The 16,247-nt window shown below is 58.7% G+C and overlaps 1 protein-coding gene across 3 annotated transcripts in view; it reads left to right on the forward strand.

Annotated features, from left to right (window-relative positions):
* Positions 1 to 14,287, forward strand: part of GNAO1 (G protein subunit alpha o1) — a 170,271-nt gene extending 155,984 nt beyond the window's left edge. Inside the window, exons 7-9 of one of the 3 annotated variants that reach the window (XM_058706794.1) lie at positions 8,405 to 8,558; positions 11,731 to 11,946; positions 12,948 to 14,287. In XM_058706794.1, the coding sequence (XP_058562777.1) occupies positions 8,405 to 8,558; positions 11,731 to 11,918 (342 nt within the window). In that variant the 3' untranslated portion in view covers positions 11,919 to 11,946; positions 12,948 to 14,287. Of the gene's footprint in view, positions 1 to 1,615; positions 5,371 to 8,404; positions 8,559 to 11,730 lie in introns of those variants that run through there. The other 2 variants (XM_058706792.1, XM_058706791.1) reach the window with 2 other exon arrangements.
* Positions 14,288 to 16,247: the final 1,960 nt, after the last annotated feature.

The following is a 16,247-nucleotide window of genomic DNA, read 5'->3' on the forward strand; positions in this document are numbered from 1 at the left end:
ACAAAGTGAGCTAATGAGCATGGGGAGCTTAGCATGGCAGCTGGCACATAGTAAGTGCTCACTAAACATTCGCTATTACTGTCACAGTCGTGATGATAACTAACGAGCGCCATAAGAGCACCTCCCACAGGGGCAGTTAGAAGACGGGAATGATCCGTTGGCTATGACGGAGGTCTGCAAGCAGCAGAGACCCTGGCCTCCTGGCAGAGGGGCTGAGGACGTCAGAGCCACCTGTGCTAATGTCGCCGTGGTTCACCTAACTGGGATGTACGAGCAGCCAGGGAAAGCAGCCTGACCAGGGCCCCAGCAGAGGCGGCCAGAACGGCCCAAGTGCCCACTGGCTCTTCCAGATGGCCAGGGCCTGAGCAGACGGGTGAGTGGGTGGAGAAGTGGGCATTCCCAGCCTGACCACCCCCGGGCCTGGAAAGCACAGGGTGAGGGCAGAGTCCCAACAAGGCAGGCCTGTCAGGGGAGCCCCCAGGCTAAGCCCCCACCTCCCTGCGAGTAGATGTGGGGGTCATGATGGAGCCAGGCTAGCAGCACCGTCCCCCACTTCCTCGAGGCCAGGCCCGCAGTGGCATGCACCCAAAGACGGACAAGGCCCTCATGCCCACCAGTCAGCCTTCTCTTAGCCCTAAGTTGGTCTGTGGATCCTGCCCTAGGTGACCTGGGCTGTGGCTTGTGGTACAGTGGAAGCAGGCAGGATGGGTCCATCCCCAAGGCTGGTTGGGGGCTGAGGACGTCTGAGTGCCTATGTGTAAGTCCCAAGGACGCTCTCCCTCACCTGTAGCCCAGATCGCAAAAGGAGCTGTGCTCTGGTAGACCCTCAAGGCCAGGCCCGTGTGCTCATGTGCCTGAGGGGCTGGGACCCCCTTCCAGGTCCCAGGCTTCCAGTCCATACAGCAGCCACCCTAGCCTAGCACTGTGGCTCCAAGATCCCGCCCCACTGCCCGGCTGCCCTTAGTCGGCCGTGGGCCCCTACTCTGCCTGGGCCCAGACTCCTGCAGGCTGTGGGGGCCTCAGTGCAAAGCGGGGAGTCCTGTTCCGCTTCTCCCCAGACAGCAGGTGCTTCTCCCGGGCTCACCTGGGAAGGGCAGTGTGGCACTCCCCAGGGAGGTGGCAGAGCCAGGCACTTGTGAATCCCAGGTGGTGACTGTGACGAAGGGGAGGGGTGAGAAGAAGGAGGGAGGAGGCCCAGGTGGCTCACCGACGTCCAGCAGTGGCCAAAGGAGGTGACATGGGGAGGACCTGTCTGCAGGCTGTGCATCAGCCAGGGGCCCACCTTCTCTGAGCAGGACCCACGGTAAGAAAGAACATTTGCATCAGGAGTCAGTGGGGACAGATTTAAAAGGAAAACAGGAGTGTCACGAAACATGACTCACCCTTAATAGGAGCAAGGCACAGTGAGATCTGGTCTTTTTGCTTCATTTCAAACTGGACGTGGACCACTGACTTGCTTGTGTGGCCCCCTGTTGACTTAGCTGAGCCGTCAGGCTGCCCTCCCCCAGTCAGGTTTTCCCCTCAGGGTTGTCAGTGGGAGGTCCTGGCCCTGGGTCTGATGGACACCCTGGTGGCGGCCTCGACTCACCAGCTCCGCACCTGGTCTCTCCTGCAGGCCCCAGTGCCTTCACAGAGGCCGTGGCTTACATCCAGGCCCAGTATGAGAGCAAGAACAAGTCAGCCCACAAGGAGATCTACACCCACGTCACCTGTGCCACTGACACCAACAACATCCAGTTTGTCTTTGACGCCGTGACGGACGTCATCATCGCCAAAAACCTGCGGGGCTGTGGCCTCTACTGAGCCCCAGCCTCACCGACCAGCTGCCCGCCCGCCTCCCTGCCTGGACTGCCACCCCACCCCACCCCTAGGACCAGAGCTCCGTCGCCTCTCAGACCGCTCTCTGCACTTGACAAAGAAGCGCCAGCCACTGGCACTGAGGAAGGAGGAGGAAACACCCTCCGCCAGCCGCCCCTCCCCCGGACATCAGAAGGCGTGGTAACACAGGGCCTGGGCCGGGGTGCCGAGTGCCCGCACCACTGGCCTCCACTTTATCTCTGAGAGTTCTGTCCTGGGGAGAGGGGTGTGGGGGCCAAGGCCACCATTTGGCCCAGAATGGGCATGCACTGCACTTGGTGACTCATACTCAAAGTCCCAGGGTCTCCTCCTGTGTGGGGGTGGCTCTGGGCCAGGGTGCTGGCTGGGGTGGGGGCCGCGGGAGCCACTGCTCAGCCTCTCCTGGGGTCTTTTCTGGTCAAGTGCGGCTGCGTCACCAAAAGCCAGGGTGGGACCGGCCCAACCACGTGTGGGTCCCAGGGCTCAGGCCACGGCGAGTGCCTCCCTCCTCCTTGTGCCTGGATCTCGGCCCTCTGGCACGAGCCCCTTCTTCTCTGGACCATCATCCCTCCTTGCACACTTTGGAGGTTCCCATTGCCTTCTGGGGAACCCCCATCCCTGACTCCTCGTAGGTCTGGATTTGCTTCTGAGACTGACTTATTGCAAAGGCACGTGGTTGATGGTCAGAGGGGTCGAGTCCCGCGCCTGGAAGGAAGTCTAGGAGGAGGTGGGAGGCGGCAGGGGAGGGGAGGCTGAGGGGAAGTAGCTCTGGGGTCGACCGGGATGGGGCCTCACCCCCAGTGCTTGCGGGCTCAAGGATGACCCGTTCACTTTCTCCCATCACCTGGGTCTCTGGCAACTGCTCCAGAATGTGAGTAGTCAGTCGTGCTCTCCCTTCTCAGATTCACAGTGAATCCGGCTCAAACCAGCAAGGCCAGGTTGGTGGGGGGGCCCTCAGGCACCGTGTTCTGAGGTTGAGGAAGCCCCGGGGAGGTGTTGATGTGGCCCCTGCAGCCAATAGCGCAGCTTCCTTCTGTCTCGGTGAAGAAAACAGAGTTTGTCCAGAGCTGTGGGTGTCCTGCCAGCCCTCAGGGGCAGAGGAGAAAAGACAGATGGGGCCACCATCCTGAGGGGCCCAGACTGGCTCAGACATATACCCACCTCCCCCACCCCCCGCCCCACTTCTCTGGAGAGAGAGTCCTAGAACACCCTGGAGGGGCTTTGCTGCAGAGATTCCTGAGCAGAAAGGGGTGGGGTGACTTCTTTTGGTGACCCAGGCCGTGGCTGGCCTCGGGCAATCAACATACCTCTCCCTTACACCCAGGAGCCTCCAGCGGGCTCACACCAACACCCTAGGCAAGCCCTGTGTGCTTGTTTGGCAGTCGGTCCTAGGAGTCAGATGTGCCCATGGTAGGGGAGAGGGCTGCCCCTTAAGAGGCCTCTGACCCCTTCCTCGAGCACTCTGTGCTCTCGGCCTCACTCTGGGCTCTGTTCCTGGACTCCCGCTACAGCCCCTGGGCTGCCCCAGAGCCAGGAAGAGCCCTGTGCCAACAGCTCTGGGCTTCTTGGTTCCGGTAGGCACAGAGCTCTGGGTGGTGCGCAGGAAACCCAGGGCATCCTCCCTAGTGCCAAATGCCTGCAGGGATGCGTGCCACTGGGAAGCCACACCCCTCATCCGGCGCACTTACTGCTGCCCCCGTCCTTGTGGGAAGTCACCGGGCAGCCAGGCTGCAGGGACCAACCCCCCACCAGCCCAAGCCCACTTCAGCTTTGCTTGCCTTGTTGCGTGCTGGACTTTGCACCAGGTGCTGGGTCGTGGCAGAGGACAGGCCCCTAGAACCAACAGTCTCCGTGTCCTACTCTGAGCAGCCAAGGCCAGTGAGGCCATTTTGTCCAACAGTGAAGACGTAGCAGGTCTTTCCCGGCATCACCCCACCCTGGAAGTGATCTGCTGTGCCCCTAACTCTGCCCCGTGACCCCAGACTCAAAAGCAGCCACCAAGAGGAGGCATGCTTGGACAACCCCACCTCTAAGGCCATTGCCCTGGAGGTGGAAGTCACTGGCCCTCTGGGCCCAGGGTTCTCCATCGGCCAGCTGCCCCCACCCTCCCCTGTGGCACCAGGAGGCTGGAGGGGCAGGTTGCCTGGGGCCTTCCTGTCCTGTGCCCCAGGCTGCCCGCAGTGCTCTCGCCGTCCCACCCTAGCCTGCGGTGGAGTCCTCGGCTAACGGAAGCCCACACGGAGAGGGCATCTGGGACAAAGTTCCCTCCTTGTCCACTGCGTCTCCCATCCACGTCGTTACTGGTGGCTCCAGTATGGGGAGGGATGACTGAGGGTGACAGATGAGTTCTGGCTCCGTCGTGGGTATGGATGTAAGGGGACGATGTTGTGAGAGACCAGGCATTGGGGGGCGGGGTGGTGTCTCTCATCCATGGTGGCTTCGTGCGTGTCCCCAAAGGACCATGCCTTAAACTCTATGACTCTAATTTAGCAGGCTGAGGGGAAATGGGATTTCTAGGAGGGATGCCTTTGCCAAACCCATGAAAAGTGTGCCTGCCATTTAGATGCCTGTGGGCAAGTTCTGTGCCCTGCACCGATTGCCCTCACAAAAGCCCAGTCTGGGCCTTCCCGCTGAGAACTGTGGTTCCCCAGGGCTCTCCAGCCTCCCTGGAGGGAGCCGGGCCTAAGGCCCAGGCCGGGGCTCAGTTGAGCCTGTGGCCTCTGGCCTGAGGAGGGCGTGGGCTCCACCCTCCCCGGCCCCCTCCCCTGACCAGAGGAGAAAGCACGGCTCTGCATCTCTCGCCATCAGCCGTGACAGTCTGGGTTCCATGGCCATCTTCCACGGAGGCCTTAGATGTCACGTGCCCTGGCCCTTCCTCTCCCGTCCGTCCCCAGCTGAGCCTGAGGGCCCACAGCCGTGTGCGCCGACTACCCAGGCGCGGTGGCTGAGCCCAAGCAGAGCCACCTCTCCCCCAGCCCGGCTCCCCACCCCGCTGTGGGAACCAGGACACCCAGGCCCTCCGTGACTGCGCTGGGCATCGGTGAGTCTCCCCCAGGGCGGGCAGCAGCGGCGGGGGACCTCCCCACACAGAACCGCAGCAGGGCAGCCCAGGACCCCTCCAGCCAGCCTTCCCTCCCGCCAGCATGAGCCCCGCAAGGCAGGGCCCCCACTGAGAGCGAGGGCGTGTACAGTCATCCCCCAAGGGTTGATTCTGCAAGTTTTTCCTGCCCCCGCCTCCCTTCTTGCCGCCCCCCACCCCCAACCTGGCCTCACTCACTCCTGCTCATCTCCTGCCTCCTCCCCACCCGCCCCTACCCAGGCAGGGGTGAGTCCGGGTGCTGCTGTCCCTCTGCGTACAGCGGTCCCCCCTCCCATCCCTGCCAGCGCTGCCCACCCCGTATTAACTGTAATTTTGTAAGAAGAGTGACTTGTTGGTTTAATAAATCTCTAGTCATTGTAATAATTTATTGGCTACCGTAATGTATTTATTAGTCACCTGCCGTTAATAAAAAGTGCCAGCTTTTTCTAGTGCAAGTGTGGTGTGTTGTGTCAGGGCCCAAGGAGCTTCCCCCAGGTGCACCCACATGACACATGTCCTCGTGCCCTGCACAGGCCCGATCCCAGGGCCAGGACTGTGGGCCACACGGCAGAGGGGGCACACTCGACTGGAGGCCAGAAGGTTTCCGGGCATCCGGCCTGACCCCGCCGACCTCTTGGGATTGTCACGAGCCCACCTTCCCGTCCCAGTGTGCTTGGTGCCGGCCACACCGCTGCCCTGGGGGACGCAGCAGCCGGGCGGACAGAGCTTTCCTGTGGCTGCTGGTGGCTGGTGGGGGGAGACGGGAAGGTGACCGCGGACAGGAGTGGGTGGCTGTTGCCTGGCTGTGACCTCTGGCTTCTTTCTCTTACCCCCAGCGGTGCTGTCTCCACTTTGCGTGTACTGCAGCATCTGTTTTCTCCAGGGAAGCTGGGGAGGACAGGCAGGGCTCCTGGCTCGGTGCGCGGTTCCGGTCAGCGTGCAGAGGGATGGCAGTCGGGCGTGTGCGTGGGGAGGGGGGCTCAGTGCCGGCGCCTCCCCTCCCCACTGCTCTCCCTGAGTCTCCTGGATCAGCCCTCTTCCAAGACTCACTGCGAGACCCTCCCCGCAAAACCGGGTCCGACTGTGCGCAGCGCCTCTCCAGACCACAGACCTTTTCAGTGCGTGTGCCCTGTCCCCTCAACTAGACTGTGAGCTCGCAGAGAGCAGGACTTGAGCTGGCTGTTCCTACCGCCCCGTAGCAGCCCAGCAGAGGCAAATCCAGTCGGTGCTGCTGGGCAGAGCAGGCGTATACGCACACACTCTGCAGCCCTGGGCAGAGGCTGCGGAAGGGCTGAGCCTCAGGCTCGTGGAGCTGTGGGGCCCAAGCGGCTGGCCTGCACTTCTGCGAACCTAAGCTCGGGGGCCCATGTGCTAAACGGACGCAGTCCCTCCTTGGTTCAGTTCACCCTGGGAATCCCTTCTGGTCCTGGGAGTCCTCCAGCATACGTCCCCATCACATCCTCCGGTGTCTGAAGACCAAAACAATGCTCGGGACGGTCTGTTGTGCAATGGGCCTGGGGACTGGCCTCTGGCTGCGGGCTTGTGGCTCTTGGTTGAGCAGCTGTGGGACCAGGCAGCTCTGTGTGGTGGGAGGCATTTTCCTATTGAGTCCTTGGGTCGTGGAGCGTCCCTACTCTGCCCTCAGAGGTGACACATCGGGCCTGAGTGTTCCCAGCCCTCAGCAGGGAGCTTCCGTTCACGCGACCTCCGCCCGTCCTCCTCTGAACAGGCCCCGTGGCACCAGCACCCCCGAGTGCAACGGTGCACGTGACAGGCCAACTTTGGGGGTGCTGAGAATGGAATGTGCTGGTTGGGGCCAGGAGGCTAACAAGGTCATAGCTGTTTACTGGTCCAGCAAAGAGAAGGACAAGGCCGTTCACTGCAGCTCCCAGAGTGGGTAGTACAACCATGCCAGTCGGCTGCAGGCTCCCGAGGGGCAGCAGAGAACTTGTTCCAGCGACTGGCCTTAGCCGTCGGCACAGGGTTTGGGGCTGAGACTCTCACAGGTCATTGGTGTAATAACGCGGTCATGGGAGAGCGGCCGGAGGCGCACAGAGCTGGTCGTGGCCCTCTTCCTGTCTACTCCTCTAAAGGCCGCAGACTGCTCATACTGGCCGGACGAACCATTGCGTTTCGTAAGCTCTGGATCTGGCCCAGAGCCGGGTACACGTCTCGGCTCTTCCGGGCCCCAGCTCTGTCACGTCTCCATGTCCCCTCATTCTTGATGAGGCTAGATAACACGAGGCAGGTGATGTGCTGGGCTGGGTTCTGGCAGAGTGGGGCCCGGGGAGCAGTGGTGGCCACTCCGCCGTCTTCCTCACTGCCTTCTGCTCTGATAGAGGAAGGTGGCCATGGCAAATGAGCCAGAAGCTCACTCAGCTCTTACTGCTTGCGAGGCCCCGGGGATGGGTTCCTCCCCCACGGAATAATGCCCAGTGATGCCCACACCACCTCTCCGCAATGACCTGTTTCAGTCTTACGACAGAGGGACAGTGTAGCCTGGAGTTACCCATGGAGCTGAGTGTGGGATGGATAAGTTTCCAGGGCTGGGACAGGGTCCGAGGGGAAAAGGAGTGACTGTCCCTTTCCTTGGGAAGGTACGTTTCACGGAGGAACCACCTTCCCGCGCAGAAATGGCTTTGCTCACAGAGAGACGTGCTCCCCTGCATTCCCAAGAAACATGACCCAAGTCTGTGTGCCCGGTCCTGCGCAGCACAAGTCAGTGCTTGCCCGGGGCAAAAGGCTATTCCCCCTCAGGTTCTGCTTTATTTGGAGTGCCCACGGTGGTCACTCGCTTGCTAAATGGACTTCTGTGTGCAAGGCAGTCCTTTGTGTCTGCCTTGCTTCAAACTGCTTGCAGGGTCAGACATGGCTGAGTTTGCCCCGGCCAGAGGAAGTGTGGTCCCCCAGAAGCCTCCCAGGAAGCAGCCCGGGCAGGAGCATCTCCCCAGAGAGGTGGCCCCCGAGGATGCTGGCAGGAGCCTGGCATGACCTCCCCTCCATCCACAGGAGGGGTGGAGAGTCACCGTCTCCACCCACAGATTGGGCCCCAGAGGAAACACCTGGACAGGAAGTGCTGAAGCCCTGCTCTCGGGCCCCAGTCCAGCACCGCCTCCCCCGACCAACACACTCCCACCCACGCAGGCAGACCCTTCCGTGGCGGGGGACCGTGCGATGGGGACAGTCCATGTCGCCCTGTCCTCGGCCCCACCCGGGGAGCCATGGCTGTTCCCAGCCCGGGCTCTGCCATTAGCCCCGAAATGATGGTGTCGGGTGCCCTGAACGCCGAACTGAGCAGCCCTGTGCTGTGACGGGTCACGGGACTACTGTCGCCTTCGGAGGAGCCGTGGGGGCACAGGAGCCCCACCTGAGCTGCTGGGCAGCCCTGTTCTTCTCTCTCAAACCTAACTCTCTTCTTCTCTTTCCCTGTCTCCATGTCTGTCCCTCCCACTGTCTGTCTGGCTCTCTTTCCCCCCGCTGGGGCTACAGAACCGCATGCACGAGTCTCTCATGCTCTTCGACTCCATCTGTAACAACAAGTTCTTCATCGATACCTCCATCATTCTCTTCCTCAACAAGAAAGATCTCTTTGGTGAGAAGATCAAGAAGTCACCTTTGACCATCTGCTTTCCTGAATACACAGGTGGGTGTCGGGGAGGTCCCGCCTCCACCAGGGACCTGGGCTCTTCCAGAGCCACGAACCAGAGCCCGGCTGCCCCGTGGGCTCGGGGACAGGCTGCCTGGCCAGCCCCCACCGGCCCTGGCACGCGGGCACCTCTGCCCCAGTCGGGCAGGGGTGCAGAGAAACCCAGCAGGGTGGGGGCCTGTTTGGCTTTTCCCGGGACACAGCCCTGGGCATGGTGGGAAATGGACCCACCTGACCCATTTGTGTTGCCATCAAGTGACTCGAGAGCGACTTGACAGGAATCAGGAGGCAGGACAGGACCACAGGCTTCCCCTTACGTCTTGTGCTCACCCTCTAGGAAAGCTCTCCTGCCTTCCCCAGTCTCACCGGTGGCCTCCCCTTGCCCCTGCGCTGGGAGGCTACTGGGCCACACAGCACCTTGCCATGAATTAGAAAGGGTGAACTCGTGGTCTGGGAGGGGGCCCGGGCTGCTTTTCAGCCCCTACCTGCTTGGGTGCACTGTGCCCAGCCAGGTCCTTCCACCCCTCGCCCACCACACCCGTCCCCCTCTCCGTCCCCTCCCCCATAGCTGCCGTCCCCCTCTTCCTACGCCCCTGGCCCTTTCCCCAAATCAAAGCACTCTGGCTCTCTGCAAGCCGCCTCCATCCCTGCCTGCCTTCTTCCGCCTTCTCTGGGGAACGCACCTTCCCTCTCTTCGGGCTCCCAGGAGGAGGCATCACAGATCCCCACGAAGAAGCTCTTTCTGAAGGGGTGGGGAGGTGTCCGGCTGTCTCTCGCCGAGCTCTGGGCCGCTGCTAAAGGCCGGATCGGTGCTGATGGCATACCATCCCTCCGGGGACCGGGAAGCTTCCAGGGTCCCCTGGGGTGGCGACAGAGGAGGATGTGTCACAAGTTGGCTCAGCCAGGAACGCACCAACTGACGACCCTGGAGAGAGATAAGGGCATCGACTCGGCTCCCAGGGCTATCCGGGTCCCCGAACCCAGCCAGATTCCAGAAGAGATGAATGCCGGCCCCTCCATCCATCTCTACTGGGAGGAAGAGTCAGCTCACTCTTGCGTGGGGAGGAGGGCCCATCAGCTTGTTCGGAGCACAGCCCGTCTCCTCACCGATACCCCACACTGCTTGGGAACCTGCAGGGGCCCAGCCCAGGGTGCCTGGGGAAGGAAGGGGTGCGGGCTCCGTCTGACAGACGTCTGCAGCGCACTCCCCTGTAGGCAGGGTGCAGGCTGAGTCCCCAGCAGCTCCTGGGGCCAGACCGCCCGCAGCTGTGGGCAGGTTGACCACCTGTGCCCCGCCTTTCATCTGGGCACCACAGCGGGTAACAAGAACGCCTAGCGCCGAGGGCGGCCATGCGGATAGATGGAGCGGAGCTGGGCGCCAAGCCCACTTGCCACTGTCAGTAGTGTTACTCAGAGGATGAAAACCAAGAGAGGGGGAAGCGGTCGCGGAGGCTAGAGGGAGTCTGGGGGGCGGGCATGGGACGAACCGGAAGGGCCCGGGCCGAGGGGGGCCCTGCCTGTGGCCAGTCTGGCCAGTCTCTCGCAGCCTCAGCTTAAGGTCCGTCGGGACCGATTCGGGTCTTTAGAAAGTTGTGGTGACCGGAGAGGGGCTCAGTAGCCACAAGCCCCAGCAGGCCTTCTCGGGCCAGTGCCACCTTCTCGGGGGCAGGCACAACCCTAAGACCCTCCCTCGTCCCCAGGGGCCCGCCCTGTGGGACCCCAACCTGGGACATGGTCTGAAGAGTGGTCGGTCTTGGTGCTGCAGAGCACGGGGCTCTCGGTGACCCCAGAGAAAGTCAGCCTCTGGAATCCAGAAACATCTGAGTTTTCCAGGGCCTCCAGAGAATCCAGTTTGAGTTCACACACCACCATGATGGATGACAAATGGTCACTGATGCAGCGGTGCCATGAACTGCCAAGGCCTGTGGGACGTAACACAAGCCGTAAGGCGGGGGGCTGGTGGGGGCCGCGTGTCCGAGGCAGGCTCGAAGGGACGGCTGGACTGTGCGAGGTGCCATCTCAGCAGATGCTACGAAGCCACAGCTGGGCATCCCCACCATCTGGACGGGGCCCCTTGGGGGTTTTCACCTCCATCGGTGCTGATGGGGTCCACCCTGGTGCTGTGTTCACTAACTTGATGTCTTTGCTACAGCCGCGCCTTTTGCCTTTGGTGCCCTGCCAATAGTGGGGTTGAAGAGCGGTCTCTGCCCTGACCCCCACGTCCCAGGCATCCCCAGCCCCTTACCTCTGACCCCTCCTATTTGCTAATCTGGCCACAGGACCCCCAAGCCCCGGTCCGCCCCTGCGGCGCACACCCCCCAGCTGGAGAATGGGGCAGGGCAGACCAAGGTGGGAGGGGAGGGTCTCATCCCACACCCTCAAAATAAGATCAGATCATTTCCATGCTGGCTAGATCCTGGCTGCACTGATGAAAGTGGGGCATCTTCCTGAAACGGGTTTTAGGCAGTTCCACGTTTTGTGATAATTCAAAGTTGTCTACAGGGTGGAGCCACAAAGGTTTGGGTTGTAGCTGGATGGACAACTGTCCTTACGTTACCCACAGAAATCCCTGCCGGGCCCCAGCCAGGATCAAGGGGATGGCCAAGGGACTGTGGAGGGCAGTGAGGCCCAGTTACGCACCGCAAGCCCCCTTAAACTTCCCACCCAGGGGATACCACTGTTCCCACATCCCAGCCCCGCCAGGACGCCTCTCGGGAGAGAAAGCCCTGGAGAAAGGAGGCACGGCCAGGACCCCGGGAGCCCTGGGTCACCACCCTTCAGGGAGCTCTTCTATCAGACTTCACTGTCTTGTTTGTCAGAAGTAGCGGGACTGGTTTAGATCACGGGTGAGTGTTGTGACTGTCAGCCCCAGGGCCCCAGCCTCGGTGTGCTCATCCAGAAAGCAAAAGAGGTGACCTGTGGCCCTCGCCTCCACAGGGCTCCTGGGTAGATCCAGTGTGAAAACAGAGTAAACGGCCTGAATAGGGCAAGAGCCAGGCGAACGCTAAGCTGACGTGGTCTTTAATGTAAAATGCGGCCACGCCTTGGGGTAAGGACCCCGTCTCGTCCTGCTTCCTGGACAACCCGTGACCCACTTCTCTGCCTGTGATCCCAGCCTGCACCACCGCGGCACTCACCGGGGCCCCTGCCCTGTTCTGTCTTGTTGCAGGCCCCAACACCTATGAGGACGCGGCCGCCTACATCCAAGCACAATTTGAAAGCAAAAACCGCTCACCCAACAAAGAAATTTATTGTCACATGACTTGTGCCACAGACACGAATAATATCCAGGTGGTATTCGACGCTGTCACCGACATCATCATTGCCAACAACCTCCGGGGCTGCGGCTTGTACTGACCTCTTGTCCTGTATAGCAACCTATTTGGTAATGATTCCGGCACTCAGAAAAGCTTGCGCGTACACACACACACACACACACACACACCCCACTAACAAATGCAAGTTGGTAAATAAACTTTAAAAAGGTATAACAAGACCTTATATATATACAGATATATATTAAAAATTCTTTTTAGTTTGTATTAGAGCGAGCTTCGGACAGAACTGACCACCATCCCATAGACCATCAGGGGTTTTCTGGGACAGCACGTGAACAGGCACGTTAAAGCGTGCACACGCTCTCACACACACGTCGTGATGGGGGTCCATCCCTTTCCAGAACAGCCACGTGATTTTACTCTGAGACCCATTTCTGTGAGCAGGGGGAGGGCAGAGAAAGGCCTGCCATTAGTCTGGCTTCTCTGCTTCCACCCGCTGAGGCTGCGTTCTCAGTTCTGTCCTGCTCCTGGGCAAATTCCAAAGCCCTTCAAAAAATGGCCAACGCCCTAGGCATCTCCCTACCCTATACTCCCAACAACAGAAAAACTAAGGATGCTTCTCTTTTGGGTGGCGGTTGTTGTTAATCTCAAGAATTTAGAAGAATCATTGCTCCGACCAACCCACTGTCTCCTGAGTTTTCTTTATTCATGTTAACAAGGCAAGAGAGTCGGAGAATGGGAGACTTGGCCTGCTTTCTAGAAGCAGCTGAGGGGAGGGGACACTGAAACCATGGCTGAAATTTGCCTGCAGAGTTGAAGCCAGCCCCCTTGAGAAGGGCTCTCCTCGTAGGGAGCAGGGGACGGCCCGATATGGAGGCCTGACCTGAGTCAGAGGCCTGCGGGGTAAGGTCTCCCAGGGGGCCTGGGCCTGGGCTGGGCTTCCTTGGGGTTCTTAATCCCTGCTGCAATGTAGCCCTGTCTTGCCCTACCCCAACATTATTAAAAAACATTCTAGGGTTTTTGTTTTTGTTTTTGTTTTGGTTGGTTGGTTGGTTTTTGAAATCAAAGAAAATGGTCAGACTGGACCCCCTTATCTCTCTCTCTACAGACTGCTTCACGGACTCTTTGCTGTTGACGTTGATCTCCTGGTAGCATGACCTTTTGGCCTTTGTAAGACACAGCCTTTCTGTATCAAGCCCCTGTCCAACCTACGACCCCAGAGTGACTGACGGCTGTGTATTTCTGTAGAATGCTGTAGAATCTGGTTTTAGTTGAGTCTTTACATTTAGAATTTGAAAGGAAAAAAGAAAAGAACATTTCTCATGTGCTTTGTAGCTTAAAAAAAAAAAAGGAAAAAGGAAAACTCACCATTTCATCCATATTTGTCTTTTTTTTCTTTTCTTTTCTTTTCTTTTTTTGGAAATAAAGCAGCATACACATCTGCACCCGCACCGCGCCCCCCCCCCACCCCTGCCTGCCACCTCTATCCCCAGCATAGAGGGGCCCCCAGTGTACCCGCAGAGCCACCCCTCCTGGGGGCTTGGGTCCCAGGGGAGCGTGTTCAGGTGGCGCTTCCCAGGGTGCCCCCCACCCCCATGCCCTGCCCACCACCTGCTCCCTCCAGGTTTGCATAGGAAAAGCACAGCTCTGACTGGCCAGTAGCTGCCAAAGAGTACCGAACAAACATATATAAATAGAGCCCTTACAGACAACAATTTTCCCACAACCTCCTTTCTACAGATTCCCTTTATGATTTTTCATTATTGTTTCCATTTTTGTTTTTATTTGTGTCCCAAAGAGCACGATGTATCACATACCGGCTCAGCTCTCATAGTCTGGGAAACGGGGTTGTGGATTTTTTTTTTCCTCTGACACTTTTGCTTCTCAGTCTCTCAGAGGGATGCTCCTTTGTGTGTGCGCCCCTCTCCGCCTTTTCCTTTGTTCCAGTGACCTGTGTCCGCTCCTTCTCATGTGGGGATGTTTGTGCTGCAGATAAAAAGAACAAAAACAAACAAAAAAAATTTTTAAATACCATGAGATGGAAAAAACAAAAAAAAATTTTAAAAACAGGTGGAATGTAGTGTTTACACGAAAGCCAGTTTTCATGATCAGTCCTATGTCATTTCTACTTTGACTAGTATCCAAACCCCAAACCTCTTCACGGTGTCACTTTTAAGACTTACTATTTGCTGAAGAAGACCAGTCACGGCCATTTCAGATAAAGAGGAGGTGAAAAGACAAAACACACAAAAAAATCAAAAATATGGAAAAAAAAAAAAAACTTGAAAAAAAAGGAAAAAAGAAAAAAAAAAAAAAAGCCCACGGGTCTTTCTAAGCCTTTCTATTCCCAATCGGTGAGGTTTCTGTGATATCTTACACACTGCCAGTCTACTTCTCTGACTAATGGAAAATTCATGTGTAGCTCAATAAAGAGAATGTTTGTCTGTATTCTGAGTCTCTCACCCTCGGGCTTCATTCTGACAGGAGGGGAAGGAAGGGTTTGACTGGGCCACAGACACTGGGGAGGCTGGCAGGTAGGGCTGTAGGTACCAGATAAGGACCTTCTCCCCACCCCCATCACCCCTCCCTCCGCCCCCAAAACCCAGACCTTCTCCATATCCACCTCCCCCCTCAGTGCGGCCACCAAGGGGAGCCAGCTGAGCACAGCCACCTGGGAGCAAGGAGGGCCCAGCGATCGGCCATGCCCACCTGTGGATGCCCTCTTCCTCCTGGCCCCGGCTCCTCCTCACCTAGCTGGTTCGGGAGGAGGGTGGAATTGAGGGCTAAAATGGGAAATAAATGGTGGGGGAAATAAATGGAATGGCAGGTAATCCCAAACCTCCTGCTAAGACAGGAACTTGTTTCTTCTGAACCAGTGGTTCTGCAACAGGGGGGGAATGGGTGGTCCTAAGAATGAGGCCAAGTTGCCTGGGTCTTCTGCACCCGAGGGGCCACACCCATCCACTCGGACATCTTTAAAAATCTCCCTTCCTGTGCCCGGATACGGGGCACCCACCACAGGCGAATCGCACAGGGCACCTGAGGTCCGCACAGCCTGGCACCAGGAGCCTGATTCTCCTCTCCTCCAGGCTGCAGGCCCCACCACCTCTCCCCTAAGCTTACCAGGTTTTTGCTGGAATAACCAGCCAAGTGCTCGAGGCTGGGACCTAGAGGGGACACAGCCCAGCAGAGTCCCTGTGTGGTGTCCACACAAGGATCGCTTGTCAGCCAAGCAGTCGGTGGTGCCACAGCCATCCAGGGAGACGGGAGGGCCGGGAAGAGGTCAGCTCGTCGGACTCTCCACATACCAACAAATGGCAGTTGCCAGCCAGGGAGGCACTCTTGCTGGCACCCCAAAGGGTGTTTCAGATTTAGTGGGGGTGGCAGGAGAGGTCTGTTGCAGACAGCCTGGAATCACAAGAGGCTGTGTGCAAGAACTGATCGGGCACCCTAGGGCTTCCTCCGCCGGGGCCGAGCCTCCCTTCCAGTGCTCTATCCACCCGCAACCCTCACCCCCGACCTATCCGCAGGGGGCTGCCCACCACCATCTTCCGTCACGGCAAGGTTGCCATCGTGGCCACAAACCTGACAGGACACCGGTCGAGGGGGCAAACCAGGACAGAGACGGAAGTCAAAGGGCACCAGGACTCTCTCTACCTGAATTTCCCCTAAAAACGAGCCATCTTCTAGTGTTCCTTCCTAACTTTCGAGTGAGTTTTGTAGGTAAAACCAACAGGTATCTTTGCCTTATCTCCCTTAAAACGGAAGTCAGGAAGCATTCGGGGGCAAAGAGTGCAGGGAAAGACCAATTCAATTAGAACAAGGAACATGGAGGCAGAACTCCTGCATCACGGCTTCTAGAAGCTCCAGGAGTGCTTCTAATGTGCAGTCGGGTTGGAACCACTTCTAACCTAACAGGAGCAGGGGCGATGAGATGAGAGACAGAGGCTTCCAGGTGATGAAGGGCCTTCCACGCAGGCAGGCGGTTACTCCTGGACAAGCTCGGCAGCAGGGCCTGGCTCCCCACTTCAGCGCTCGGCTTGCTTTCCACCCCCGAGGGGACATCTGCTGGCTAAAGATAAGAGAGCACACATTGTCTATACCGCTCCGGTGGGAGGGAAATTAGGTCCAAGCAGCCACCTGGACACCTCGGATTTATAGCCGCACAAGACATTCACAAGGACCACTGTTCTGTGGTTTGGACGAGCCTCCAACTTTGGGAGCGGGGGGCTACTGAGGAGAAGCTAAGATGTCAACAAAACAAGGCCCGCAGGACAATGGAGGGAGCAACACAGACCACTTGCAAAAGAGCCCAGAGAGGGCAGAAGAGGGCAGAGGGCAAGGGCAACCAGCACTCACCACCCCGCCCGGTCAGGCGCCTTGTTCTCAGCCGACAAGCCTGAACCAG

Source organism: Neofelis nebulosa, chromosome 17 (genome assembly GCF_028018385.1).
Source record: "Neofelis nebulosa isolate mNeoNeb1 chromosome 17, mNeoNeb1.pri, whole genome shotgun sequence".
In the NCBI taxonomy this organism is placed as follows: domain Eukaryota; kingdom Metazoa; phylum Chordata; class Mammalia; order Carnivora; family Felidae; genus Neofelis; species Neofelis nebulosa.